The following is a 27,940-nucleotide window of genomic DNA, read 5'->3' as shown; positions in this document are numbered from 1 at the left end:
TGGGTTTGGTGAAGGAAGGGAATAGCTTGTAGGGTTATGACATCAGCTGCGGGTCGATTGTGTTTTATGTTCACACGTGATATTTTTTGGGAGGCATAATGCTAGTGTGTTGGGATAGAGTTGAAGAGGACAAGCCGGCAAGTGTATGCAGATTAAGTAGAATTCGGTCTCATATAGTTTAGAATTAAATATTTCAAACCTTCTGTAACGATCATTTAGGCTTTTGTTCCAATTATCTACTCAATTTTGAGTACTTTTCCACAAGTTTTGTACCAAATAGCCCACACCTTCGTAGGGTTTTTCTCCAATTTTCTTGTTTTGTTTCGATTTTTCTCTTGTAACACCATCCGTGATCGCAGAGCACAAAGGAAAAGTTCTTATTTTATCCCAGCCAAAATATTGCTGTGGGAGAATAAAAGTTTACTGCACTGCTAGTACACGTGGGCCCGTTCAAAGCTGCCGCCCATCCCCATCCGATGCCACCCAACCCCAACCACCCCCTGTAAGGCTAGCTTGAAGCATGAGAACGAATTTTGTTTTCCATTATTGCTCTGTCGTACGACATACACGGAGCGAGGGTTTTCCCGCACCCGGTTTTTCGGCGCACGTTTCTTTATAGTGAGCATTTATAGACGTTGAATTAATCATGCAATGGGTTGTGAACGGTGAGCTGACCGGGTTTTTGTTTTTCGAGCTGTCCCTTTCCTACCTACTGCCTAGCCGTTCTCGAACCTGTGGATGTGTATGCTTGCTGGCGCTATTGTTTAGCGAACACCTCCTCCAGTCCGGGCGTATGCAGACAAAGGCGTCAACGGTTTTCCTCAAAGCAACATCTCCTCGTTTCGTTTTTTTTTTCGGGTAGTCACAAAAACAAAACGAAACAGCAGAAGAAAAACACCGGCATCTTGTGTGTGTGTGTGTGTTTCGTTTGCTGTCAACGAAACACATTTCCAAACTATTGCAAAACTCAGCCACCAACACACCAACCGGTGACACCGACCGGGCATTGCGACACTTTTCCGACCGACCACCTTTTCCCAGCGGCTCCATAATTCCTCTCCGATTTTTCCAGGAATGGGTCTGACGTTTTTTTGCGAAACCAACATGAGTGCGTTTAAGGCTGACGGTGTACTCTGTGGCCCCACAGTGTCGGTGTGATCGGCCCACAGTGGTCCCCGCGATAAGCGTGAAAGTGAAACCTCCAGCAACTAATCCTCCCAAAGCAAGTGAGAACAAGAAGGCAAGAAAGATCGCCAAAGTTGTGCTAAGATTTTGAAAAAAAGTCTCGTGAAGATTCTGGAAGAGTCGGAGCTAGTGTTGTGGGTGCAAAGTTTAAATTAAATCCCCAAATGTGTTTGTGTTGATGTGTGTGTGTATGTGCTTTCCATCATCAAGCCGATCCAGCAACTGCAACTAACCGCAGAACGAGTCAATCCGAATTCTATCCCCTTTCCCGGCCACACTGTTGCCCCCGGACACCTTTCACCAGTGGCAACATGAAATGGAAAAATAAGGAGCCAAAACAGTCGGTAAGTGTGTGTGTGTGTTGTTTGACCTGGCCGTGGTGAAATTACGCAAGACAGCAGCTGAAAACTGTTATGCAAAGCTCCACGATGCAATGAGTACGGTAGGAAGGCGAAATTCTAGCGAAAAATGCACCATATCGATTGAAGTCATCATGCGCGTTTCGGCCCTCCTCCTCTCGCTGTCGATACGTTTACGAGCGGTTGACATGAAAAATGCTGACATTCACCTTGACGCGAAGGTCATTTTCATGTTTTTGACGGGGGTGGCATGCGAAATCAATTGGCGCCTAATGGCACAATTACGGATGCCAACCGGGGGGATAAAAAAAGACTGAAAAGAGTTCAAAAGTTGTCCGACTACAGACAGCTGTATTTTGCTGCTGCTCACCTGAGGGCAACATCGTTTTGCAATTAAAAAACATCTTGTCGAATGAATGTTCGTGTTTTTTCTAAACAGGATGTAAGTGCATTTTACGTATCTGTTAAGTGAATGTCTTTTGATAACCATTATCGGAAGTGCAATTGGTTTTGATAACAATGCGTCTTTATAGCGACGCTTGAGGTAAAAGGGGAATTGAGAGTCCTCCGTTTTTTGTTAGATTTTGCGGTGCATTTTGATTAGTTTGTTTGGATTGGGTTCGTTCAGAAATAACCAAATCATTCAGCATTCAGCATTCAATCGAGCTTCAGCAGTCCTCGATACCATCCACGGTCTACCGGTACGTCAACGCCATCATTCCATCTCAGTATAGATCTACTCAGCCTCTTCTGTTCATGTGGATGCTCAAAAAGGACTTTACGTCGTCCGGTGCCATTCTGTGCACGATGGTGAGATCACTGTACAGCTCGTTTCTGGAGGCAAATGAGGTTTCAGGGATCCAAAGCCTCGTAGAACTCGTCATTGTGACGACTCCTGAATTATCCTGGAGGCTTTAATCAAATCTGCTGACTGGGACAGAATCAGAGGCCAAGTGGATATATTATTCGAGGCCCCTTATGGAGTGCGAGGCTTTTAAAATGATTAAGGTTCCCAGAATCGAACACCTAGCTTACAGGAAGATACTCTGCTATCGATACAAAGGCATCTGCATACTTTGCTGATACTATGAACCGTTCTTCTCCGTACATTCGAGGCAAAAAATACTTCTGAGCATATTTTTCACGAACGCAGCTAAAAAGGATTTATCAGTTTAGTGGAGAAGTTGGCAGAAGTTGGCATCATAATTAAAAAAGCTTCATCGATTTCTTAATTGATCCTACTACATGCTCGGTTTCTCAAGACAACAAAGATGGTTTATATTTGATATTTGCACCATAACCATAACCAGTTAACCACCCAATGTAGCTTTGAAAGCATCGCTCTGTTGTCTAATATTTGGTCAAAATTTAAAGCATCTTTAGCTAAGTGACGCTTCATGTATTAAACATGATCCCCAGTGTGAGGTTTTCAAATTCCATGTAAGCTGCATGTAAACACGATCACGCGGACAGCACCATCACCAGTTTGCTTGCTCAGCTGACTTATTGACTAACAATGGCTACTAAACAACCTTCTCGCATGCGAACCCAAGCCCATCACTCACCACTCGAGAGGCTATTCCCGCTTCCATGAGGTAGCGGTGGGTGGTAGCTTATCACTCACTTTGGCAAATACGACTAGCGTTGCAAACAAAAAAAAACAAGAAGAAGAAGCTTCGATGGCATCCGTACCCCATCGAGTGATGGTTTTAGCTTCATTAAGCAGCCATTTCCGAAATGGCTTCTTTTTCGCTTTCTATTAAACCGGCCTGCGTCGGCTAACATTGATTTTGAGTAGCGAGTGATGTTTTCATATGGATTACGTTACCCTGTAAGGTTTGTGTGAAAAAACAGCGGACTCAAACAAACAGTACTGCGCCCCAGCCCTAAATACCCGGAGCTAGTGTTGAAGTCGATCGTAACGATCATGTCGACATTGTTTATCGAAGCCGAGGATGATCGGTTTTTTTTTTTAATGTTTTGATAAGGGGCGTTTGGATTTGATTGTTTACCAGGCAGTCCTTCGCCCCCCAACCCGAGTGGGAAATGTTGCGTATGATTCCGTTTCGGGTGCATCGCCTTCAGGAGTTGGCATTTTTTTACAGGTGCACATGACCACGCTGAGTCACCTGTCTCTCTCTCTCTCGCTCGATGTTGTCGAGCATGATTTGTACACGCTGATTACACGTGTGCACGGTCCATTAAGGAGAACATTTTCCAGTCTGGCTCACTCGACCGGATTAGGGAGATCCGGCGTGTGTGTGTGGTAGGGCTTACGAGGCGTCGCCCGGTACTTCAGCACCACTAGTGCGATATCCAATAAATTCCGATAAATTGAAACCCAACAACACAACGGGCGGACATCGAACATCGAAAAGTGAAAATTCCTCCCCGCAAAATGGTTATGTTACGGTTCATCCAACATGATGTTTGTAGTCGAGCGCGCGAGCACTTGTTCCGACGAGAGCGGAATTCAACGTCAACATCATCCAACCCTGTCCAGGTGACTGTCCTTCGGCGGACAATCGATCGATCGGTGCCTATGGGTTGTCGGTGTGGATTCCGGATGATTAAGCTCCGCGTCGCTCCCGTCCCGGAACTTTCGCCTCTCGGCCATCACACACAAGGGGCGTACTTTGCGTTAAAATCTGACGCCGGAAGCACAGGAAAGCACAGGAGATATCCCTCTTGGCTGGCCCGAAGAATGTGAACGATTTGTATGCATAAATGTTTGTTTTTTTTTTTCGTCGCGTTTTTTTCCATTTGCAGCTAAATGTGCTTAAGTTGTTGTCCTTCAATGTGTGTACCACACGTGGTATTGATTTAGTGTGTTTCACTTTTCCGCCTTAAGCGTCTTGAGGCGAAATCGAACGAGAACGAGCCTATCGTAGACCGCACGGAAACCCTGCCTGTGCAAGAAGCCTACCTATAGCAGTAGGTAGCGTAACAGTTACTTTTTACCTCAAACCTGCAAGTAGACTCATTTTTGTTTTTTTAGTCGGATCGATGCCTGTTCCTGTGGTTCGTTCGTGAAGCGTGTGTTTGCGAGCGCGAAGCACGAACCGGGAAGCGCTCGTTTTACCGGCACCGGCTGCGAGCATGTGAGTCTAGCTCTTACGGGGACGAAAGTAAGTTTCCTTTATGGTAACTGCTTGTTTGTGGCTTATAGTAAATGAAAACGAAATGGGAGCTACAGCTAGTTGCATAATGGTGGTAAACAACAAATATTGAAAGAGGCCTTCAAAGAGGCACACTTTTATGAACTATTGCTTTCAGTTGTCTAAAATCAACCAACTTGGAAAAAGTCTTTGGAGTACTCACACACGCACAAAGTATGCTTTCTTTAGAACGAAAATAAATCTAACAACCTACGAACAGCATTCATCATTTTAAATGGCACAAGAAGCCATTCCGAATGCAATTTCATTCTACTTTGTCAGCAATTAAGCTTCAATTTCCTTGCCTGACGAATCTTTCTGCAAACGACTTTCTACCGTTTTCTGCACCTGGTACAGCGCGGCGTTTACCGATGCATTGATCGTTTTCGTCGGGCCACATGCTCTCGCATCATAACCCGAATCCTTAAAAGGTACATGCAGGCGAAGCTCACGTTGCCAGTTTGCTGGAAAAGTTTTACCGCTGGCTCTGGAAAGTACAAACCATCGGTTGCAAGGATCCCGTGGCCCGGAAAATGATAGTGTTTTCCACAAGTGGGGCACACTTCCGGATGCAACTAGGTTTGCATTTGCAGCCCGGGGAAGTAGAAACTTCGATAACACGGTGATGTTATAGCCGGAGCTCCTGAAGAGCCTGACTGAGAGAAAAGGGGGGCTCTGCTACCTGGGAAAAAAGGAAAATGCGACCGCCTTTGCAGCAGCAAACTGGGGAAGTAGGATAAAACTCGTGTTAGCTACTTGCATTTTCGCAAATGAATATTCAGAGCAGCTACTCAGTACTACCCTATCCTATTACGTGCGGCCGCCACGAGCTGTTGCTGCCCTTCTTCGGCAGCAAGTTCTTCCGCCTGGACGATTTGCACGTGATCGATTTGCTGCTGCTGCGGTACCGGGTTCAGATCGGCAAGGTGAATCGCTGCTCTTAATCTAATATATGCCGACAAGGCCTAAACTACACACGCACGCATAAGAAATCGAATCCACGCCCACGGCGCCTTTGTAACGCCTTTGTAGCAAGCAACGGCTAACTTGGGGGAGAAATGATCGTCTTGCGTTAATAACCCCCCACCATCCTGCGGATGGATGTTTTGTTGAACGATGGTGCTTGTTAATTGATCGATGCTCTGACAATTAAGGACACTTACTCGGGGGGGTGGTGTTCAGCGGGCGTAACAGCGTTCCAGTGATCTGCTCGGCATTGATTGATTGAGGATGCGGATCATGTTACCAGTAAGCAAATAGTTCGCGCTATGCGTGAGGGATGCTAATTGTGTCTATGACACGGCTACAGGTAGCGATTGAATATTAAATATAGATATGATGAAGGCTGATATGAATGTTAAATTGTATGAGAGGATTTTTTGGGAATCTAGGTCAAAGTAATGTACACCAACACCATATCGCTGGTTCTCCTGCTTTGGCGTTACAATCTTCAGAAGTCTTTAGTGTGTCATTTTGTTGATGATATGATGTTACCCGTAGCTAGATAATCAGTCGTACACCGTATTGTTTGGACCACTGGATCGCAATAATACTGAGTCAATATCAACTTATGTTTAGTCTCAGGTATCACCTAGAATTCCAATGTTTTATTGTTTATTTGTTAAAATGCGTGGAATTAGTTCTCCGATGAGCAGTTCTTCAGTTTTGATGAAGCCCCTGATGTTCACAAATATTTCTTTATTTTCACCATATTTCCTAATTTGCCTGTAGAAGCTTTAAGTCTCTAAGGCCTTACTTCGCCTCTTTGTGTTTCCAGCCAAGCAAGCCAAACGGGTTGTTCTTAATGCTTGACTTTATGGCGTTCAACTTGAACTCGTTACGGTAACTAAGATTCGGGATTTTTAAGGATCACTTGCCATCTCCTTTGATCAGAACTTTTATGAAGAATACAAATTTCCAACTCCTCAACCCTTCAATGATCTAAGCTGACTTAAATGAATTTTTGACCAAAAGATTATTCAATTTAAATGTACAGGAGTACGCAATTTTCACTTCTTCTTCCTTGGCACTACAACCACGAAAGCTCGAGAGCCTGCCATTTCTCACTTTCTGTGACTTGATGTTACCCGTAGCTAGATAGTCAGTATTGCGTACAATGGTTTTATTGATCGTTTGTTTTCAATGTCTAAATTATACTAAAAAAACTACATCGGTTCGTTGAAAATCATCATGATAACATCAATATTACAATTTGAAAAAAATAGATCGTCCTATTTTATTGTCTGTCACCGTATGTCTAGGAACTAGGCTGCAGAACTTCTCACGATAGTATGAAGATCGTGAAGTATATTAGAACGCGCACACGTAATTTTCGAAGGTTTAAAAGATCCATGTTACGATGATGTAGATACGTTTATGTATTTCTGAATGTTATAAATAAGAGACAAATTGTTTTAGAATGTAATTTTGAGTTATGTACTCTGAAATTAGACTAATAAATGTGTTTTTCCTTACTTTTATGTCACCCACAGATCTCTAGCGTCACGTCGATGTCATTTTTATCAGACGAAAATCTCACCTTTCACCGCTTCTCCGATGGAACCATCTCGTTCACCTCTGAGCGTAAAAAATCGATGCAAAACGTGCTAGACGGTGGAGGAGGAGGTGGAGGCGGTGGTGCCCCCATGATGACCATGGTCAGCGGATCCAACACAAAACAGACTGCTCCAGCTTCGGCGGCCATCGCTGGCATCGGCGATAACCGCACCATGAACGGCGACACTGGAGGACAACATCACACTATCGAACGGGTGCGAAAACACTCGTACACCCAGGCAACGACGGGATCGTCCCCGATCTGGACGACAAATGCGTCCTTCAACAACTACACCACCAACACCATCACCAACAGCAACCGGCGGCACGCGGGCCGCCCGCGTAGCGTTGCCCCGGGCGGTGGCGATGCGACCGATGGCGATGGTGGCGGCGGTTCCACCACGACGGCCGGCATTCCGACGCTGGGCGATCTGCGCTATCTATCGTCGCCCTCGACGAATCCGAACAACTCGAGCGTGATTCAGAACGGGTCTACCGTGAAGCTCATCTCTACCAAAGTCAGCGCCAACACCGTTGCAGCAAGCGATGATCAGTCAAACAAGCAGGTAAGCTCCGTTCCTTTTGTCTCCTTCCTGGTGCCACCCACCAGGTGGTCCCATCAGCGCTTCCGTCGCAACAATCGTTGCTGCAGTGCGACACACTCGCTGCGGATTGATTCGGTACACGTGTCGGTCAGCAATTTTGTCCGGCTTCGGTGGCGGCCAACGGATTCCAACGGTTCCTGAAGACCGTGTCTGAGATGGATGCGTTACGCTATCCCGAACCGTTTCTGCACAGAGAAGTGCACACACTGAACGTGCGTTCGGTGCCACAACGTTACACGATGTCGCAGTTCCGCCGTGCGTTTAGCCGGTGGTCATTTGTTCTCGCGCGTTGCTTCTAACCCATTGGGAAGGCGCCGAGTTCCGTTACAGTGGCGAATCTGGACCAATGGCGTGGTGGACCATCTTTTATTCATAGAACTTTTTTCGCCGACATCCCGCAGGCACACCCCGAGGCGTGTGTTTCGGGCGATTGCATGGCAGGACCGGGTGAAATATTAATGCCACAGAACCGAACCGACCCGCTCCGGTCGTAATCTTGAGGAGGTTCTTTCGCTCGGTTGGTTTAATTTCGGCGTTGTTGCCCGGTAAATTTTCGTACGTTGTTTTAGATTAGAACATGAAACGGGTTATTCGCTTTGGCCGGACAGATTCGATTGCTCGGGGGGGGGAAGGGGCTTTTGAGCCATTGCAATAACGGTCGTCACATCGGTTGATTATTTCACCGTAATCGCTGAGTTGGTGGCGTTGCTGTAGCTGAGAACGTAGAATTAACGTTCTGAAGTTGTACAGCCCTTACCGCCGTTATGCCGTTCGTCTGAGGGGAAATGATTTCCATTTAATTGGTGGTTAATACGCAAAAGCACTCCTCACTTTATGGTGTAGTGTAAAACGTTGTTCAAAGGGGCATCAGTAATCTGCAACTGCTTAAAATGTTCTAAGTTTTCTTGAAGCAGAACCCATGTTTTTTTTATCAATAGTTCTTTTGAGTCTTTCCCTTGTTGCACAGGTGGACATAGCTGTTTCCAACACTTGAGATCCTTAACTTCTTTGTTTTTTAACACAGTGGATATTCGGTCAAATTTCCAGCTAACTCACGAGGTTCTCAAAGAGGCCACTAATGCATTGATTTAAATAATTGCACTCAACACTTCCAATTACTGACTGCTGGCTGCATTGTAGCGCATCGAACCTTGACCGAAAATTGGCATGAATATGTTAGCCTTAACAAGCCGATGAAACCCGCTTAACAAGCTTTAAGATCCGACGTATTCTGTCGTGTTTAAGATAATCCAACAATCGTTTCTGGCTTCTTGTTAACTTTCTGCTAAATATCTCAGTTGCTCAGAAAAATTCTCGAACAGTAACATCAGAACCTTTGACTGTCGGCAAAGTACAACAAAGCGCTGAGAATATCGACAACCGTCTTGGCCTCGCAAACCGGAACGTGTCCAACGTGTGCGGTTGAGTGTGCCTTCGCTTGATAAACGGAACATCCTATCGGCGATGCGTGCCCGGTGGCATAATACCGTGCGCGAGGATTCATCGTGTCCAGTACCAGCAGCATGGGAGCCATAAATTCATAGAAAGCAATTTTTTTCTTCGTCCACTAAGCTCCCGGTCACCATACTTCACGTGCGACCTAGAACGCCATAATTTACGGAGGATCGCACCAAACACACACACACCCGCAAACCGAACATGTCCACCGTAGGATATCGGGTTTGCGGGGGCATATATTGCGAAGGATGACGCTTTTCCATTTCCACAACGTGTCCGGGAGTTGACTTTGCAACGCTACCGCGCTGGATACGAGATACTAGTGCACACGGTACTGGTTTTTGCGGTTTGTCGACGCCGGAATCAATCAAGGTTGATTGGGGTGGGCTTGTACTTGGCGCGCGCTATCATATTGCACGCTCTGATTTGCGTGTTGCATACATTTAGCCACATTACGGTCGATCGAGAGAACCGCGAAAGGTTCGGAAGGTTCACTCGATGCGTTTATTTAGTGATGAATTTATTATCTACGCAGTTGGTGGGAAAATATGTTAAAGAAATTATGGTAATTCTGGAAATTTATAGCATGCTCACACACACACACCGTCGCCAGGTGTCGATATTGTGTAACGCGCGCGCCTAACCGAACCGTATGGCAACGTGTGCCGTATTCGAAGGTGTCAATTTACAGTGCCAGTAATTTTCTGGCTCATAAAACTCCACTTCAAAACTAAAAACCCAAACCAACACGGCGCACAGAGAGACAGGGGCCAACGGAGCAATCGCTCGCTTGTTTGCGGTCAATAAAAACGCCGCAGCAGCATCACCATTCGAGCACAGAAAGCGAGAGTAAGTGTGCAATGAGGCGGCGGGCGACTGTGGGAGAGTTGCTGTCGATGGATGGCCCCTTTGGAGGGCGCCATGAAGCGCCGGGAAAAACTCAACCATTCATTCGTCCAGGCGCCGCACCGTGCCGCCGCCTATTTGTAGGCCCCGTGGAAAATTTCGTGATAATTTTCATATCCACCTTTGCTTTTGCCTCGCCGGTGGTGTGTTGTTCCCAGCATAATGCGCTCTCGTTCGTTCATTTGTTAGAGTGCTGATTTGCGGCCAGAAGAAAAACTTAACTCATCACGGATTCTAGGGCACTGGTGGTGCTGTGTGTTTGGTCGGCATTACTTTGTTTTTCCTACGCTTTTTGTTTTTCTCCTGTCTGTGAGTGGTGCGAAATAAGGCACCGTATTTGATGACTCGTCGTGGCCACCTGACCTGAGCACATTGGTCATGGCTAGGAAAGTGGTAGCACTCTCTGGAGGGCTCTTGCGGTGGTGGTGATGGTGGACCCTTTTGGTAGGGCGCCCCATACAAACACCTTGCCGTTAATCTTCCAATGTAAACATCGCATCATTAAAGATATCCGCTGGCCGAGATGTTCGACCGCGACTCGCAGTGCCCTTCGCTTTCTTGGTGGGCGTACCGCATTGAATTACAGTGGCGCCCATCAAGTCAAATGGAGCACACGAAAAACAAAAAGCCAGCGTAGTGAAATTCGGCTCACCGCAAAGTGTCTCGAGATCTTCGGGGGGTTTTCTTTTTTAAATGTGAACCTCTTGACCTTGATTCTCTGGTCGGTCAGGTGGCCTCACTTTTCTGATAATGATCGACGATCGATGCACATTTCAATGTGCTCAAACCCGAAGAGCACATCGATATCGCTGTGATTTTCCTTTTGCAGTGTGTGAAATCGACATTCCACAAATAAAGCTGCATACTTTGTGCGTGTTTAGATGGTTTAACATATCAAACATACTTTCACTGGCACAACAAAAAAGCAAAACAAAGCACAATTTAAAACGCCCTACAACCAACAGCAAATTGCTTGGTGGCATCCCTTGCGCTACCACTCGACAGCGAAAGAATTTGCTTCGCATTCCTCGTGCCATTCCACAGTGGCTTCGAACTATGGCGACGTTCTTTCGCCGATAGAGACAATAGGGATGCACGGCGCTCGTTATCTTTTGGGAAAGAACTACAAACAAGATAAATGAAACCTCGAGCTCCATTTGCCATCATCGAACGGCCGACGATTTGTGTTCGAGGGCGCACGATCGTTTGCAACAGGTTCTCGCGTGTACTGCGTAGTGGAAAAAGGTCTCTCTAGATATGATGTTTCACTTTGCAGAACTGTTTCTGCTGGGGAGGTGATATGAAATCAATTATATGATTCACTTACCATTGTTTCCTGAGGAAGTGGGGTTTAGATTAATTGATACTCTTGGCATGAATACGTGAACTTTGAGAAGCAAAATAAAAAAGTAATAACATAGACTTCGGAAGTGTGAAGATTCCTAGAGACTTCCTCACCAGACGTATGAGCTACTGTTTGTTTGTTAATCACTATGCTTTGTTTATTGGTTTTTATTTGTTTTGCTTTATTTTATTCCTCCACTATCAATAAATCTGAAATAGCTCGCCTGGATGCCGAACTCATACAAAATGGCTCGTGGAATGGCTCTAGAAGAGATCCTTATAAATTTATTTATTAGGATCGCCTACATTTAAAAATCCCCAATGCTGTACTTCCCTGTTATAGCTGGATACCAAGAGTAGTACTTCCACGAGAGCTATTATTCATGATCGCTCATAGCGTTCATTCCATCCAGAGGGGCTTTTATTGGCTGTCTTTCTGCATTACTCTCGATGACCCTTATTGGCTGTCTGCGCTTTTGCATTCGTCACTTGCTGGTATTGCACCAGTCTGCTAAGAGCACATCAAGTGATTAATTGCTGGGCCAGGCTAAACTGTTCATAACCCATCACAATTAACAACGTACAAAACGGATTGGACTCTTTTGTTTGCTCATTTATAATATACGATCCTCATTTGAAGGTCTCTTGCTGTGCGCTGATGAAGATGTCTCCTCCTTTATTACTCTATTAATTGCTTTGCATTATTGGTTTCTAGACCTTTTTACGAGGTTTTTAAAGTCAAACAATTCGTATTCATCTCCTCGTACTACAGACTATCAGTACAAATTGGTTTTAGGTCCACTCAACCATCCTTTGTCTAGTGCATTGGTGGATCAGGTCCGTTGGAGGTCCCTTACACGTCGAATCTGAAGTCTCTGGCCCAGAGTCAGAAGCCTGGTGGAGATATTGTACGGGGCCCCTTATGGAGTATGAGGCCCTCTTAATGATTGAGGCTCCCAGCATCTAACAATCAGCTTCTGCTTAGTTTGCCTATACTACAATCCACCACTGGTCTTTTTAATTATGCACAGGTCGAATATTACTGCTTTATCAGTTCATTTGGTGCAGCAATGGTCAAAAGAATTGGGAACATTGGAGATTTATTTGTACTATGAGATCTACAGCTAGACGCAAATATTGGATATAGTTAGGCAATCCTTGATAAATGATATCAGCTGCCTTGAATTGTATAGCATCTACTCATTTTAAGAGATGGTGAGAGGTCTATGTCGGAGACGAAGTCATCCATGTGACAATCACTCTAAATGAGCAGTTGACGATGCCTTTGAAGCAAAGCTCACGATCGATCGTAAGTGCGTCAAACGAAGAGATCCTCAATAGTTGATATCACCAATAACTAAATGAACATTGTTTTGAAAAAAAAAACAGCGAACATTTATGTTTAGGACAGCAATAGCCAAGGTCCCAACTAAGTACCATAAGGCCTCTCGAGCACAGGTAGTAATATTTTGTTTAGAATGCTTCTTCAAAGTACGATTCGAGCAACAGTTCTCTGGCATTTCGAAACACAAGATCTCATCAAACAACCTCGGTATATTAGGTGTCTGTTATCTGTTAGCCTATCATTAATTATCCAAACATTATTTAATTTAATCCCTTAAACATAAAACGTTAAAGTCGTTTCCTCAAGATCTAAATGAATGTTGAAAAACTATGTCTTTCTTTTCGAATTCTTCAATGCTCACGCCCGCAACTCATCCACTCTACCGCACTCACCTGACTCATCTTCGCCAGCCCTATCAGCCGACAATGTTTCGATTGTATCACCGCTTGTAACAGCGCACTCATTTGTTTGCTCCCTCGCCGGTAACGCTAAACATAACGCCATAAAAGCGGAAGTTTTGCAGTCGTTTTTGTGGGTTGGAAAGTCTCCTATATTTTTTGGGGGGCCGTTGCTTGTTGCGTACTCAAATGTACGTCATGCATTTCAGTGCCAGGAGAAAAAGTGGCACTGCCAGAGTGGGTGAGAAAATTTGGAACCACGGGTGATGGATGCATGTGGTGGACGCTTGCATTGATTACAGCCTCGGAGTGGTGCCATTAGCGTGTGATGGGACTTTCTTGCGTCAAGATTATTGGTTTCAATTATTTGGCCAGCTTCGAACGATGCCGATATCACCGCATCCATTACAGCATGGAATGATTGCCAACTGTGGCCGGTTCGCGATCGTCTCTTGGTACTGTCGACATGCTGCGGCGTGCTTATTAGAAGCACGATATGGGGGCCGTCCCTGTTTGACAGGAGCGAGCCGTGAGTGAGTGAGTGTTGTTCGATTGTGCTCAACGACGATGATGATTTGGATGCATCCATACCTCATTTCTCAATTGTACTGGTAGCATGCGTGGGCTTCACTTTCCTTCTGTGAGGCGTTGTTTTTTTTTTGAAATCCCATTCCACCACGTCAGTTATTACTCCGCTCTTACGCATATCGTTCCGCGAGCGTGTACATTACACCAATTGGAAGTAAGGCAAAAACTAAACATAAGAACCGCTTTCAAGTGGCTGGCTGCCGCCGGGCTGGCTGGCTGATCGTGTGTTGCCTATGGGCTGCTCTCTCGGTTTCATTGAGCTCCACACTATTTACCCCAGCCTCTGTTGGTCATCTCAGTTTCGCCGCGTATGCTTATGAGGCAACGAGATATGCTGCTTCTGGCTGGCTGCTGCCGCTACGCGCTTTGAATTGTTTCATTCGGTTTCGGTGCCACCCTTGCCTGGGGGCGGCCGGCACAGTTTGTTTTCATTATCCTCGTTTTCTTCCTCGGCCGGCCGGGTGTCAAATGGGCGGCGGTGGTGGAGGCGTCAGGCCGGAGGAAATATGAGCCCACACGCTGGTTTAGCAGTTTTTCTCACCACATTTCCTCACTTTCTATGGCTTTTTTTGTTGTTGTTGGGGAGGTAAGGCTCGGGCCTGGCTATTGCGCGCCCGGCCACATTTGCATTCGCTAGAAAGCCACAACGCGGTAGCAGCAGCTATCGGTTATGATTTGCTCTAGTTTGATTGATGGCAAAATTGGACAAACCTTGTTTCCTGATGCGAGCGTCATGTGCATGTGCCGTGTGTTTGGTCTTGCTCGTGGGTTTGTTCCAGATGAGATGACCCGCACATACGACAAAGCTCGTCAGCTCGTCGGCGTGATTGGTGGTACGGCGGCCACTGAATTGGTTTATTCGGACGTGATGTGTAATCGATGTGACATTTCACAAATAACGATGGAACGGGACACCTTTTTCCAGATTATGATTGTTGAGAAAAACGCAGACTCATGATTTCTATCAGAAGCAGTATTTTGTTCGCTGTTTTATTTATCATAAAAATAAAGTCTATAGAATACTAATCCCCTCGACTGGTTTTTTTGTGGTGGCATTTTCCAGTACAGAGCCAAACTAAAGGTTGCGCATTGATTGATGATATCCTTTTTCCATTCCTGTGCACCATGTTTTTGAGACTTTGTTGGAACGATTTCAAAAATACTTTCCACCATGTCTAGCCAATTCTTTGTTGGTTTCGTCCTGCTGGTTGTTGGTGCCATCCGCCCCTGCCGGCATCATCCAACTGATATCTGGTCCGGATGCTGGTGCCATCGTCCGTAGCAGCAGCAGCATATCATCGCAGGTTATTTTTAAGCGAATAAAAAATAAACCAAGGATCAATAACCACCACCCACCAACGAAAATGAGGACAGGTTGTCTAGCTATTCGAAACACGAAATCTCCAGCTCCGGAGCGAGACATACTCCAGATCGAGATATAGAAAAAGAAACTTTCTGTCGAACGCAAATCCTCGTCTAAACATCCATTCCCTTCTGATGCTTAGCGTCACCCCACAAGGATAGGCAAAGCCCACGCTTCACGTTGTGAGAAAAATTTTGTTTTTCCGCGATAAAGCAATTAATAATGGGATTGGGATACGGTTCTGCACAACGCTTGATTGAGACAGGATTCCAGGTATATTGCTTGACACTGGGTGAGCGAGAATCCTTCCACCCCGATAAAGAAGAGCCCCAAGTGGGCGTCATCGAGGCTGCCGGTGAGGATTATTTCCAGGATGCTGTCCTCTCGGGTTGGGATGTACCTGCATTTCATTACTGTACTCTGTTCTGATAAATGTACAGCGTTGGCATTGAACTGGAAACCAATCGGAGTTTGTGGCGCTGCGCTTGTTTCCACAGAACAGCACACAGAAATTAGGGAGAAAACATCCTACCCATGTTCAAATCACAGTGATTCAAATGCAAAATACCGTTCGATAAGGTTAATGTTGAAGTTTTTCTGCGAATACGACCAATTCCATTAGGACAACCTCGTCCACTGTTTTGGTGTTGCTCATTACTCGTACCGCTGCTAACTACCGTCGCCGGTGATTACCTGGGCCTGGGTCTGGTTTATTTTCAATTAGGTAATTACTTATGGCTTTTACGTGCTGTTTGTTGCCTTTTGCGAGCAAACCACACACACAGACCGAACCCCAACGGACCAACGGTGGTGTCTCTGCCGTGATATGGTTCCTGAGACCGACCGACCCTTCGCGAACGCTGCCGAAACAACGCAATTAAGTTTATTTGCATTTGTGCAAGTGATAAAGCATTCGTCTTTGATCACGATCAAACGAAGAGGCTAGCTGCCGGTTGGTTGATGCTATTACTGCCAGCTTTATGTGTGTGTGTATAGGACCTCACATAAAAAAGACTCATGATGTCATGAAAAAGTTACAAATCAACGCAATTAGAAACACACCAGTTTGAAGCAACAGGCAGGACCAAAGTATCGACCTGCTTCCTGAAACATGACGTCACTCCGTAGCTTGAGACGCCACACACCGGGTCATTTAAGGGTCGTTCGGACGAATGATGATTTATCATGTTTCGACGACGACGACGAAGCTCGGCGTTGAGGAGAAGCGACGATCAGCCATCTTCTCAAAGTCACGATCCCAGCCGCACGGGTTTAACACTTCCAAGACAAAAGCATGAGTTCATTCATGCGCCAAGGCAAAGATGAATCCTCTCGCGGTGTCTCCTTTCGACGCAAGTCACCGGGTCGAGCTACGCTTCGTTACGTCACGAACGTCCGGTTGGAAAACTGGAATTTTTGGTGCCCGTTCCGAGAAACCCCGCACCGCACGTAATACGCGCTGGTGACCACCGTTTTTAATGGGTTATTTTGTGTTGGCCTACCAAACGGACGGACGACGGAACGAGGCGTCGCGAATCGCCGAAATCAAAACAAAACAGGACACCAAAACAAAGCTTAAGCATGCGTGTTTATATTTGTTTGAGCAAGGAAAACCTCAAGCGTATTGGGAGCACTGTGTCCAATATATCAATGGACGTGTTTAATGAATCTGATTTCATGTAAATATCCACATCTGTTACAAAATGCAGATAACATTGGACCTGAAAATTTAAAGAAATGTTACACGTAAACACCGAACTGTTGGAACTTGGTACAGCATCTATTCTGGATTTTTTAGAATATACAAACCTATGCTACATAAAACTTGGAAAGAATGGATTGCATGGATTGGCCATTGAAAGAGAAATTAATTGGAAACGGATTTTAAATGTCTTTCAAAAAAGTTTTTTCATGATTTAAAAATGTCTTATGCAGCCCATAATAGCCAAAAAGATTTTTATTTAAGAAATAACTGTTCATAAGATGAATATTGTAAGTTAAATATGTTCATGTCATGCAAATACTTTCAACCGTGTGTCGGGAATATGCGCCTAAAGTATGCAATCTGCCTACAATGCACTTGAAGCATTGCAATGTTGGATGGTTTGCGCCTAAGGGTATGCAATATATGAAACACGTTTCATTTGTTTCAAATTTTGACAATCAGATGGCAGTAGTGTAGGCTGTAGATTTGACTTAGACTAAATTTATTTTATTTGAAACGTTTTTTTTTACCAGTTTTAAATTTTTTTTTTTTCTTTTCTAATATTTTGCACAACTATACGGCGTCTAGCCGTCATACTTTAATTATAAATATAAATAATAATCTATTGCACAGTTATTGATTTGTTCAAAATCTGTTGTATGATACTATTTTTTAGTAACCTACATTATAATAAATTAAATTATCATATCAAAAGTGGCTTGGTGTTGCTAATGAGCACCATAACAAATCATATTTCAAAAGCTTGCCATCGGAAGTAAAAAGCACTTTAAACAAATTTACAATTGACACGCTACTGCCTTTGGCCCGCACGACCTTTACCGGCTGCACGGTACAGTAAAAACTTTCATGCCTTAATCTCAAGCATAAATACTTGCTATCTGACACGGAAGCATCAAAACTGCAAGCGAAAAAGGAAACCATATTTCCTTTTGCCCGACGATCGCTACTCTTTTTCCTGTGAGAATTTTCATCTGGCCCGACTTTTCTTCGATGTGTGTGATCATTTTAATAGTACTGGCTGGCTTTGCATCGCATTTCACTCGTTTGGTTGGTTGATAGGTAGTACGGAGTAAGAAATTTGCTACCACTCGGTTCTCAGCATCGGAAGACGAATCGGGCGAGAAAAATGAATACACCACCCAGACTAAATGGGTCAATGTAATTTCAACCCACAACCAGTTTTACTATCTATCTGCTCCAGCACGGGACGAAAAAAAGGACCGGCTCAGACACATTCTTGGGCGAGATTCAGTCGAGTCTGCTCAGTGCCTCGGGATATGTTCTACTAGTTTTTTAATGATTCTAGTTACGGTCGCTTCATTATCGTACCATCGGTTTTCACGCCCCAACCAAAGAGAGAGCGAGATAGGAAAAGAAAACAAAAACAGAATCAGCACAGCGGCAGCACCACACAGGATAATTACGATTTAATGGGCATCCGAAGCTTTGCGGATAGAAGAAGCTGATTTTTTTTTGTTTACTGCTTCGGGCAGTTTCCAACGCCGCCGCTGCATTCGCTACGTTTTCGGTGAGGGATTTTAACTGGATTCTTCAAATTACAATCATTAGGGAAAACGATAACGATTTTTCTTCGTACAAAATGGTTGATGATTTACATTCGAGCACATTTAATGAGATCACAAAGTGTTGGGTAAGAGCGACCGACAGGGGAGTTAGATTGATATCGCCAAACTTTGTAGTTTTGTAAAGGGCAAATCCGCTCCGAAAGAGTTCCGGAAAACATTAATGTTAGTTAATCGAAAGAAATAATAGAATGTGAATGACATTTGTTATATTTTGATAGAATCACCGCACTTATTGGTCCACTTCTTGCAAGCAATTTACTTTGAAGCTGTCTTGGAATATATTTAGAAACATAAAGTGCATCCAGATCATAAATCGATCATAGACTCGCCATATGCAAACTAAAAAACTTGAAAATTATTTTAATATAACCGGGGCGGCCCAGTGCTAGAGGTGACAACGGTGCCAGTCTTCAACCGGCAGGAGCGGTGTTCCAATCCCATCTGAACGTTTCCCCCGTCGTGAAGATTGACTCTCCAGCTACATGATATCATTAAGTGCAGTAAGCCAGACATGCCATGTTATGCAGAAAAACATAAAATTCGGTATTACGACCTAAAATTCTTCCACAAAGATGATCAAGATACAGACAATTCTTAATTCAAATTAGTGGAGCTAACTTTAAGAACTTGTTTGACGCACAAATACAAACATTATAGGGCCAGAATTATTAAAAAAAAATCCAACTTAATCGCACTAGAGCTAATTTATAGCATTATGGAAAAATCCCCTCCAAATAAGCCACATTTCTTTACGATAAACTCAGCTGTTCAAACTATTTTCATGAAATGCTATATTCGTCATTCAATTGGTAAGTTGTTCTGGCCAGTGTAATTAATAACATTTACTAAAACATTTAAAAAATTAATTAATACAGAAAATTGCGTCACTAAATTTATAATATTAGTTGTTATGAGCTCGGAGGATGATGATGATAGAAATCGGAGCCTGGGATGATTTTGATAGAAAAATATGGTTAAACGTGCACCATCATTTGTGAACAGGTGTTAATTTTTGTGATTAAACTTATTGCAATATAAGCAACTTGAAAAAAAAACAGACTTGGAAAAATTATTACTTAAAAAAAGTTAAAACCCAACGAAAATAGTCCGGCAATTTTCATAAATTAAAAGAAAATTAAATTTTTAAGAGATCAAATTCTTAGGTAGCTTTAAAGTTACAGGAAAAAATATTGGTGCCACTGGAGAAAGCGCTTTCAATCAGGGTATTACTTCCAGTATATTTCATTTGACACTTTACATTTTACATCTAAATCTACTTTGCCACACAAAAACTTTTACCGAATATGCAAATCGCCCGTTACGTGGCGACGTGACATCCCCAAATGCGTTACCAAATCCAACCAAACTCAAAGATTTATCTGCTCGTCCAATGCGCTTCTTCTTCTGTGTGCCCATCTCTGCTCTAATGCTTATATAATGAGCCCCCCGTTTTCGGTATCTTAAGAAATGTTTCATATGTATCATGGTGGTGTATTATTCCCAACAAATGCCCTTTTAAAAAATCAACAGCATAAAATCAGGTGTGATGGTTTAGTTCTTTTCCATGGGCGCATTGCGTCGACCTGCGGGCCAAATGCGTGTTTGCGATCAAGCTTTGTAATCCCGACATTAGGTGGGCTACACCGACAGTCCGTCAGACACGGTTAATCGGTGTATCGGACCACTTGCACCGACTGTAGCGTCGCAAAGTGAAGCGATTTTGGACCGGTGTGACCCAATGTGTGTGTGTGTGTGCCTCCGAATTTGTACAAACCATTCGCCTCGGTTCGGTTCGGTTTTCTCTGTCTCGTTGCACCAAACTGCATTGCCCAAAAGTGGTTGGCTAAAAAAAAACAACATTGCCAAACACGCTAGAGCCTCCAACGCTTCCAACCGAGGTGCGTGGAAGGATTGCAAACCGATCACAACAAATACTATGCTCCAATGGGCAGCTCAATCGGTACGGACTTTTGCTTTCCTTTGGGCCCAACGTTTTGCCCAATTTTTACGCTCCATCCATTATCAACATGCAGCTCCACAGATGAGAGCAGATGAGCTGGATGGGTCTCGTCGACTGGGGGAACAATAATTTCACTGTCGATTGTTCGAAAAGTGGTTAAAAAATGGTGGTAGCGTTTTCTAAATTAAATTAAAGCTTCACTTTTCCTCTTCAAGCTAGCAAGGTTCCTTCCCACCCGGGAACCCGGGCCAGTTTCTCCTGGCCGGCTGTTTGTAACGAACAGGCGAGTTTTGGTTACAATAATGTTTCATTTTCACCTCGATCTTCATCGCATTCGCACGCGAGCACGTGGAGGGGAGGCAGTAGAAATTGAAGGTGTCACGACACACTAACAGGCGGAAGATCTTTCCCTACAGTGTGCAGTAGATAGCGCGATAGGTTGATTTTCCCAATTTGTAGGTTAAACAAAAGCTGCTGCCTCCCTCCGTACCACATGCAAGCCATGCCGGGTATTTGCATTTCGTTGAATAGAATTTAAATTCAAAAATGCATCTCAACCACCACCACGACCACCACAATTCATATCGTGTGGTGGCACAGCTGCACCGCACATTGTCACCCTTAGACAGCTCAAAAGCTAATTGAATTACTTTACGTAGCGAGCGTACACAGCGTCGAACGAATGGGAGCTCCACAGATGGGCAGATAGAATTTAATATGGTGGTTCGGTTCGGAAGGAAAGCACCCCATGGCCTGTTGGGGACGTGGGAGTTTGTCGCCCATGAAGGATGAACCGCATAATGTAGTGAAATCTGGTCTATGCGCTGCTCGCTCCAGAGAAGGCTCCAGCGAGGGCTATGTACCAGACAGTGCAATAAGTCACGCCTGAGCAGTTGAGCAGGTGAACCCGCGCAACATTGAACGACCCCTTTTTTCCACCGTCTCCGTCCACTGATCACGGCGGCTGCAGTCGGTAAACAGTGAAAATGCATCTCATAAACCAATAAAAGCCAGCACTAATCGTGGGATTCGGGACACACGCAAGAAGTTGATGACGATGATGGTGGTTCGGGCAGGGGCATGGGCGATAGCGCTTTTTCAACCGGGAATGGAAGGTTGTGTCCTTCACCGACACCCCGCAGCTAGACGCCCGGGGAAGTCTCATTTGCCTTTAAACTTCCCCCTTATTTGGCTCGCTGTACGGCCGCATCGCGTCGTAGCTCTAATGGATAGATTATACAAATTTCTACATCCTCCCCAAAAATACGTCGGCGAGGACAACGACGCACGAAACATTTCGGGAGAAAGTTGTCCAATATCCTAACCCTAAAGGTTTACGAAAGATTCGATTGATTGTTTTTTGTTAACTTAATCCGTTTTGTTTCTCTCTCTCTCTCTGTCTCGTACTGTTTGTCTGTCCATACGGCAAGGCCACAGAGCATTCGCTGTTTCCTGTGCGATGGTTTGGATCGGTGTGGCGCACTTCAAACCTTCCAAACGCTATACAAAGCAGGAAGTGATGTTACGACACACAGCGCGCGTTCGACGGTGTTTCGGAATGCGTTTGACAAAAATCAACACCGGTGAGGAATGGTGATGCTTGCTTGCTTGCTGATGATATAATTTGACCGGTGTGAAGAAAGTATTATATCCCCCGGTGTTCGATGTTTTATGACACAAGAAGCTCGAGCTTTATGGCAGCATGTGACACTGTAGAATTAGTATAGGTCTCGATTGCAGAACAAGTAACTGCTCGTTCTTATTAGGTAAATAAAGTTCAACTCTATTAACTTTCCACCATTGGGAATTATAAATTGAACCCAAAAGAAGCTAAAGAATATGCTTAACTGATTATAAAAAGTAAAGAGCCTTTAGTTATCTTGCCCATTCTGTTATTATTATTATTTTCGATATCTTCCTCCAAGACTTCCATCAATTCAATCAGATAAATTATGACGAACTAATATTTTTCGCATTCCAATTTGACACTACAATCTCCAGATATTGTATCCCATATTTCGATCGGGAACTCGTAGATTTAGTTTTTCCCTGAATAGCATGAAGATTTGTAGTCTAATCTAGGATATTATTTGTCAGTTGATTCCAAATTTCAACGGACTACAAGGCATATCCCTTTAAGCATATCAAAGCTATCTTAAAGTTGGTTAAGATAGGTACGCCAACGAATACAAGGGCTCACCAGAACGAGTCATTTTTTTGAGTCAGATAATGTAGCGATTCCATATATTAATTTTAATGGATCGAAATCCAATCATTCCTGGATTATGCTGGGTATTGTCCTCAAAAGCTGCCTTGAGGCCTTAACAACATAAATGGATGGCTCTGCGGATGATTTAAAAGTTCCTTACTAGCTTTCTGAAGCTATTTACTTGAACTTCGGCCCTTGGTAGGTAGCTCTGCCTTTCCAAAGTCAAGGAAGTTATTTCTAAACTAGCTTCATCTTCGCCAGGTAGTTCTTCCTTCAAGAAGTAGCTCTGTGAGTAAAACTTCCCTGAGACCTCAACTAAAAAACGTCAGAGATTATTAGTTCTCTTTTCCTCTCTAAAACAGCTACTTGACCCAGCATTAGTTCTGTCCCATGTTAAGAAGGTGTCATTTTTCTTACCTAATAGGAGGATTTATTTATTTCGTGGAAGATCTGTTGAGAGATGATAGTTTGAAAGACTATTGGACGCAGTCTGAATAAATGTTTGCGACTTCCAACGCCAATATCCCAATCGTAAATCAGCTTCAAACCCAACCTTTAAATTATTATAGCCAAACGTTACTTGGTCTGTCCAAGAAAAATCATTCTTAGAAATGAATATCTTTTCTGAGCATTTGTGGTAATGTGCCATATGTAACACATCTGTTTTAACGCATCTCATCTCTCAGGCTTTGTTTCAATTAGCATCTAACAACCATTACAGCTAACCCATAGTTCGAGGTGCACATCATTCGCTTTAGTTTCGTTAGCTTTCAACTTCCAAACGCCTTCGAGCTTTCCTACAGAGCTTCAGCAATTCTTTGGACACCGACCCAGAATGTTGTTCTGGCCGACCAATAACTGTGCACAGTGACTGGTGGATGCATTTACGATTAACCAACAACGCATCGCTAATTGCGGTTGGGATGCCCATTCGCACGAGCACCCACCCCCCTTCGTCGTCTATTGGGACACGTTGCATCCAGTCAGTCCATTTGCACACACCCGCACGAGAAGCAATCGGCAATCGAATCGGGCAATATCCACAAACACGCACGCACCGGCACGGGTCTTGCTGCTGGTTCGCGCGAATGTATCGAAGCAGAAAGCTTTTTAAAGCTTGTTTCTTCTGGGCCCTGGTGTTGGATTACGGTCCGGCAGAATGAATGCACACCGACACTCAATGAAACACGTGTGGGTGGCCGATAGAGGATAGAGAGGGGGGGAGTTGTAGAGAGAAGTGTGTGTCGGAGGAATCGCCCGTCCACGTCTTCTGCCCACGGCTGGTGGCGCTGAAATGGGATACTTCAGGTGGACTTTTGATGCGCGCTATTGTTATTCTGTTAGGTAGTGGGTTGCAACGGTAGGTACGTTAGGGAATTTTGTTGCTTGGAAATAGTTTGAAAGTTAGTAGGGATGTGAATATTTTTACCCTTGTTTTAGGGAGATTTAAAAAAATCATTACCATAATCATCATCATCGATAGCTGTAAGCTTTAATAGGGGGAAATAAATTTCTGTTTTATTATTAACTGCTGTATGTTAAAATAGTGATGATGCTAATTTTACACGCGAATTTATTTATTAAGTATTACGGACTGATGCCGTATTGTTTTTACACGCGAGTAATACGCAAAAAATGATTGAAATTTAATTACTCTATCACTCATTTATATATCCATTTCTAAAACAAACAATGTAAACCATATTATACGAACCACTTACGCACTATCTTACTCATACTTTGCCTCATTGCAAATTAATGCTTCAGCTTTTTTTTCTCTGTCTCATTAACCCATTCATTTACAATTAGGCAAATCGCAGCGTAAAAGGGAAATAGAATTAAATCATTCAGGTGCACCACACCCCTTACATATCGTGGAATGGGGGGAGAGGGGTGGTTTGGGGAAGGTGAGCCATGCCGGCGCCACCCCTCACAAACATAAACACCTTAGTAATTGTGGTAAATCCATCCAGCACACCAGCCAAATGCGGCCGGAAGCTTGCGAAATCATGTTGTGCGGCGTGCGCGTACACACACACACACATTCTGTATCAATTCCAAGCCGAAGGGGAGCGAGAGTATGAAGAAGAAAAAGAAAAAAACACAAACACAGAAACAGCGTTTATACGCATCCAAACCTGACCCACTTGTGCTGGGAAATGGGTTTTTGCGCCTGTTGCTGTTGTTGATGATTTCCCTTTCCAACGCTTTGTTGTTTGATTTGCTAGCCACTTTTCTCCGTGCTTGTCATATTCTTTCGGCAAGCCTTTCCAACCAAACCCAGGGTTCGGCCCTTGTGAGGTGACGTTGCCGTGCGACGATCTGTCAACGTGATCGTCGTTTGTATGTTAAACCCCGTTTCGCGGCCCGATGCCTTTCGTTGGAGTTGGTTTGGGGTCTGCCTGCCTGTTCTTGTACCCAGTCAGCCTGTAGTGACAGGTCGATCGCCAAAGTGCGTGTGTCATCGGGCGTGAAAGTCAACCCCAGCTCGGTGGAGATGCTTCCTTCTTTCACCATTCGCTTCTAGATGCACCGTGCAGTCCAAGCACAATCATCCACGACTGCTTAGCAACTGTTGCTCTGGGAGATATTCAAAAAAAAAAACTGCTGAGCTTTGCCTATCATCACCCGCCACTCTCGCGCTCTCGTACTGGGCTCGTGAGCGAAACAGTAATTGCATTCTCACACACAACCGAAACTCCAAAGTGCATTGGAAAACAGCGCGGTGGCCGGCGGTCTGCCTTGTTGCAACCAGACTGGTGAATATTCTTTCGTGTTGTGCTGGCTGGCTTTTTTCTCCTCACTACGCTACACTAAGAGCGCTTTCAGGTAAACCCCAGCCACGGTTGGCACCGGTGGAAGTGGAAAGGCCTGTTAGCCTTCTCGTGTTTCTTGGCGTGCGCCGCACTCCGTGACCGGCACACCGGAGCGGCTGTGCGAGCCGGGCGGGCGAGCCTTCGCTTCAGTTTTCTCTCGGATACGGATGGTGCAGCATCGTTCGTGCTGCGTTGTCCGCTGCGTCGTGCTTTTCGGCAATCGAACTGCGATGGTGACCGCGTGTGCCGTGTGCCAATGAGATGGAACGAACCCAAAAGCAAAAGTGACCACCAGCTCCCTCAAAGAAGGTCGCTGAAAAGTTGAATAAATAAAGTGTCCAAAAAAGTGGTCCAAGGTTTTTGGAAATTTTTGCCTTCCATATTCTGCCTTGCCATGCGATTGGCCGGGCAGTGAAACAAGTGCAGTAGAATAGCCCGACAGTTGGTTTTGTTGGTGTCCTGGCGAATCTTGATTGCAATTACCGTAAGGAAGGTGTGCTGAGCTAGTGCTGAGGAAGAAAAATGCCAACGAATGTGTAAAGGTCATATTCGATCCTTGAGCGCGACACGATTGTTGACGATCGATCGACGACGGGTGCAGAAAGTGCAGCAAGTGCATTTTACCTTCACTCCATCGGTGTGTGTATGTGTGTGTGTCTGTGAAGCAGTGATAGTGTATGTGTATATCGATCGAGTCGGCATGAGTTAATATTGGGAGATTTTCTACCCCTTAATCGATGTATCCCTCAACTCCAACTCCATTCCAGTACGGGGTTTAAAAGTGAAACAAAGCAGCAACAAAAAAACCTATTATTGTTGCGGTTATGTTAACCATACCGACAGAGGATCTTGTCCCACCGGCCACCACTCACGCCACAAATCACGCCGAGCAGCAGCAAAAAGAAAGCACCCATCGAACGAAAGCGGCCTTGCCAAAAGCGCCACATAATTAAAGCTGACGTGTGCTTGCTGATCTATCCGCGTCCACGTCCAAGGGAGGGTTCCGTGGGCCGATGTTTGATGTTTGAAATTTCGTGCAAAAACCCCGTAATGAGCCATCATCCCTGGTACCGAGAGTAGATCGTTATGAGGCGCCATATACCTGTGGCGGAGGGTAATTAATTTGCTGTGGCTCGGAAGCTGATCACTTTCGGATCCGGTAGCGATCGGGTGCGCGCCATACTAACTTATGGCAGCAATTAATCCTGTAAAAGGTTGTTACTTTGGATAAGTTTGGCATTAGGGTTATGTTTATTGCGCAATGTGCTTTGTAGGAAATTTGATCAAGTCCTTATGTCCACTGTTAGTACACTTAAAAGTAGAAAACACAATCTCACAATTTGCAGATTCTTGTCGGAACTCTCTCGCCGCGAGAAGCCATCAATTTTGCCCCTGCCGGTCGAGGCATCATGATTTGAAGAGCACTTATTTGATAAGATCTTGTCTCAATTATGCCAGCTTATTGCGCCTTTCGAAAGGAAAAATTACTGGCAATGTAATAAAGGCGAGAAAAACGGTGCCTTCGCAGCTTCACCGCTGGACCATAGCTGGAAGAAACTGGAGCGATTCTCATCGATTCTTCCCGGTTGACCATAACGCTTTGGCCGGAGGCTTCATCTTCTTGTGAAACTCGCGCCCCGCTCAACCCGGGGCTATCGAGACTTTCGTTTCGGGCGGAGGTTTTAGTTCAAACCATTTCATCCTCCTATTAATCGCAAACCCAACTTACAATGATGAGTGCTGTTGTTTTGCACGGTTGTTCCCATGGTGTTGGGGGCTTATGCATAGCTCTGTTCATCTATTGCCACCGCGAAAGTATTAGCGGAACAATCGGAACGAGCGCTTCAAACGGTTTGGTTTTTGAAACACTGACCTGGGGGTTTAATTACTTTATCGGCAGACCATTAGACCCATGCTACCCTTATGCTAATAAAATATTTACCACGTGTGCATTTATGTACAATGCGGATGAAAGTGTACTCTGGTGTGGGGTCTATTGTTTTGCCTGCGGCGAGAATGCAGGCCTCATCTTTCATACATTGCAGTATGCAATAAATCTGTTCCGCGGCAGAGGTTCCGTAGAGGTTTTTGGTGCTGCAGTTAGCTTCGGGAGGGCACTTTACAACTCCAGATACATTAACCGGTAAGAATTTGCAGACGAGTGGTGGAGCAACATGGAGTGAACTTTAAAAAATCGTCAGGAGTTTTGGAATAATGCTTGGGAGAGATCATGAACAAAAGAAGCAAAAATAACTGTACGGTGACGCAATCTCTACCAGCCTTCGATGAATGAATATTTGTATTAGCCGAGAACCAGTTTGTCCCGGGGTTTGTCCTTCCATGCACTTCTCCTGCCTTCAGCTCAGCTACGGCTTGGA

General features: G+C 44.6%; 1 protein-coding gene across 6 annotated transcripts in view; it reads left to right on the top strand.

Moving 5' to 3' along the window:
- The window catches only part of LOC118511876 (sodium- and chloride-dependent neutral and basic amino acid transporter B(0+)), a 55,249-nt gene that overhangs the window by 16,606 nt on the left and 10,703 nt on the right, over positions 1 to 27,940 (top strand). For 5 of the 6 annotated variants that reach the window (XM_036055493.1, XM_036055495.1, XM_036055497.1 and 2 more), the window contains exons 2-3: positions 1,073 to 1,529; positions 7,195 to 7,824. In XM_036055493.1, the coding sequence (XP_035911386.1) occupies positions 1,497 to 1,529; positions 7,195 to 7,824 (663 nt within the window). In that variant the 5' untranslated portion in view covers positions 1,073 to 1,496. Of the gene's footprint in view, positions 1 to 1,072; positions 1,530 to 7,194; positions 7,825 to 25,728; positions 26,238 to 27,940 lie in introns of those variants that run through there. The other variant, XM_036055499.1, reaches the window with a different exon arrangement.

This window comes from Anopheles stephensi, chromosome 3, assembly GCF_013141755.1.
Source record: "Anopheles stephensi strain Indian chromosome 3, UCI_ANSTEP_V1.0, whole genome shotgun sequence".
Lineage (NCBI taxonomy): Eukaryota > Metazoa > Arthropoda > Insecta > Diptera > Culicidae > Anopheles > Anopheles stephensi.
This window is presented reverse-complemented; position numbering and strand designations above follow the sequence as displayed.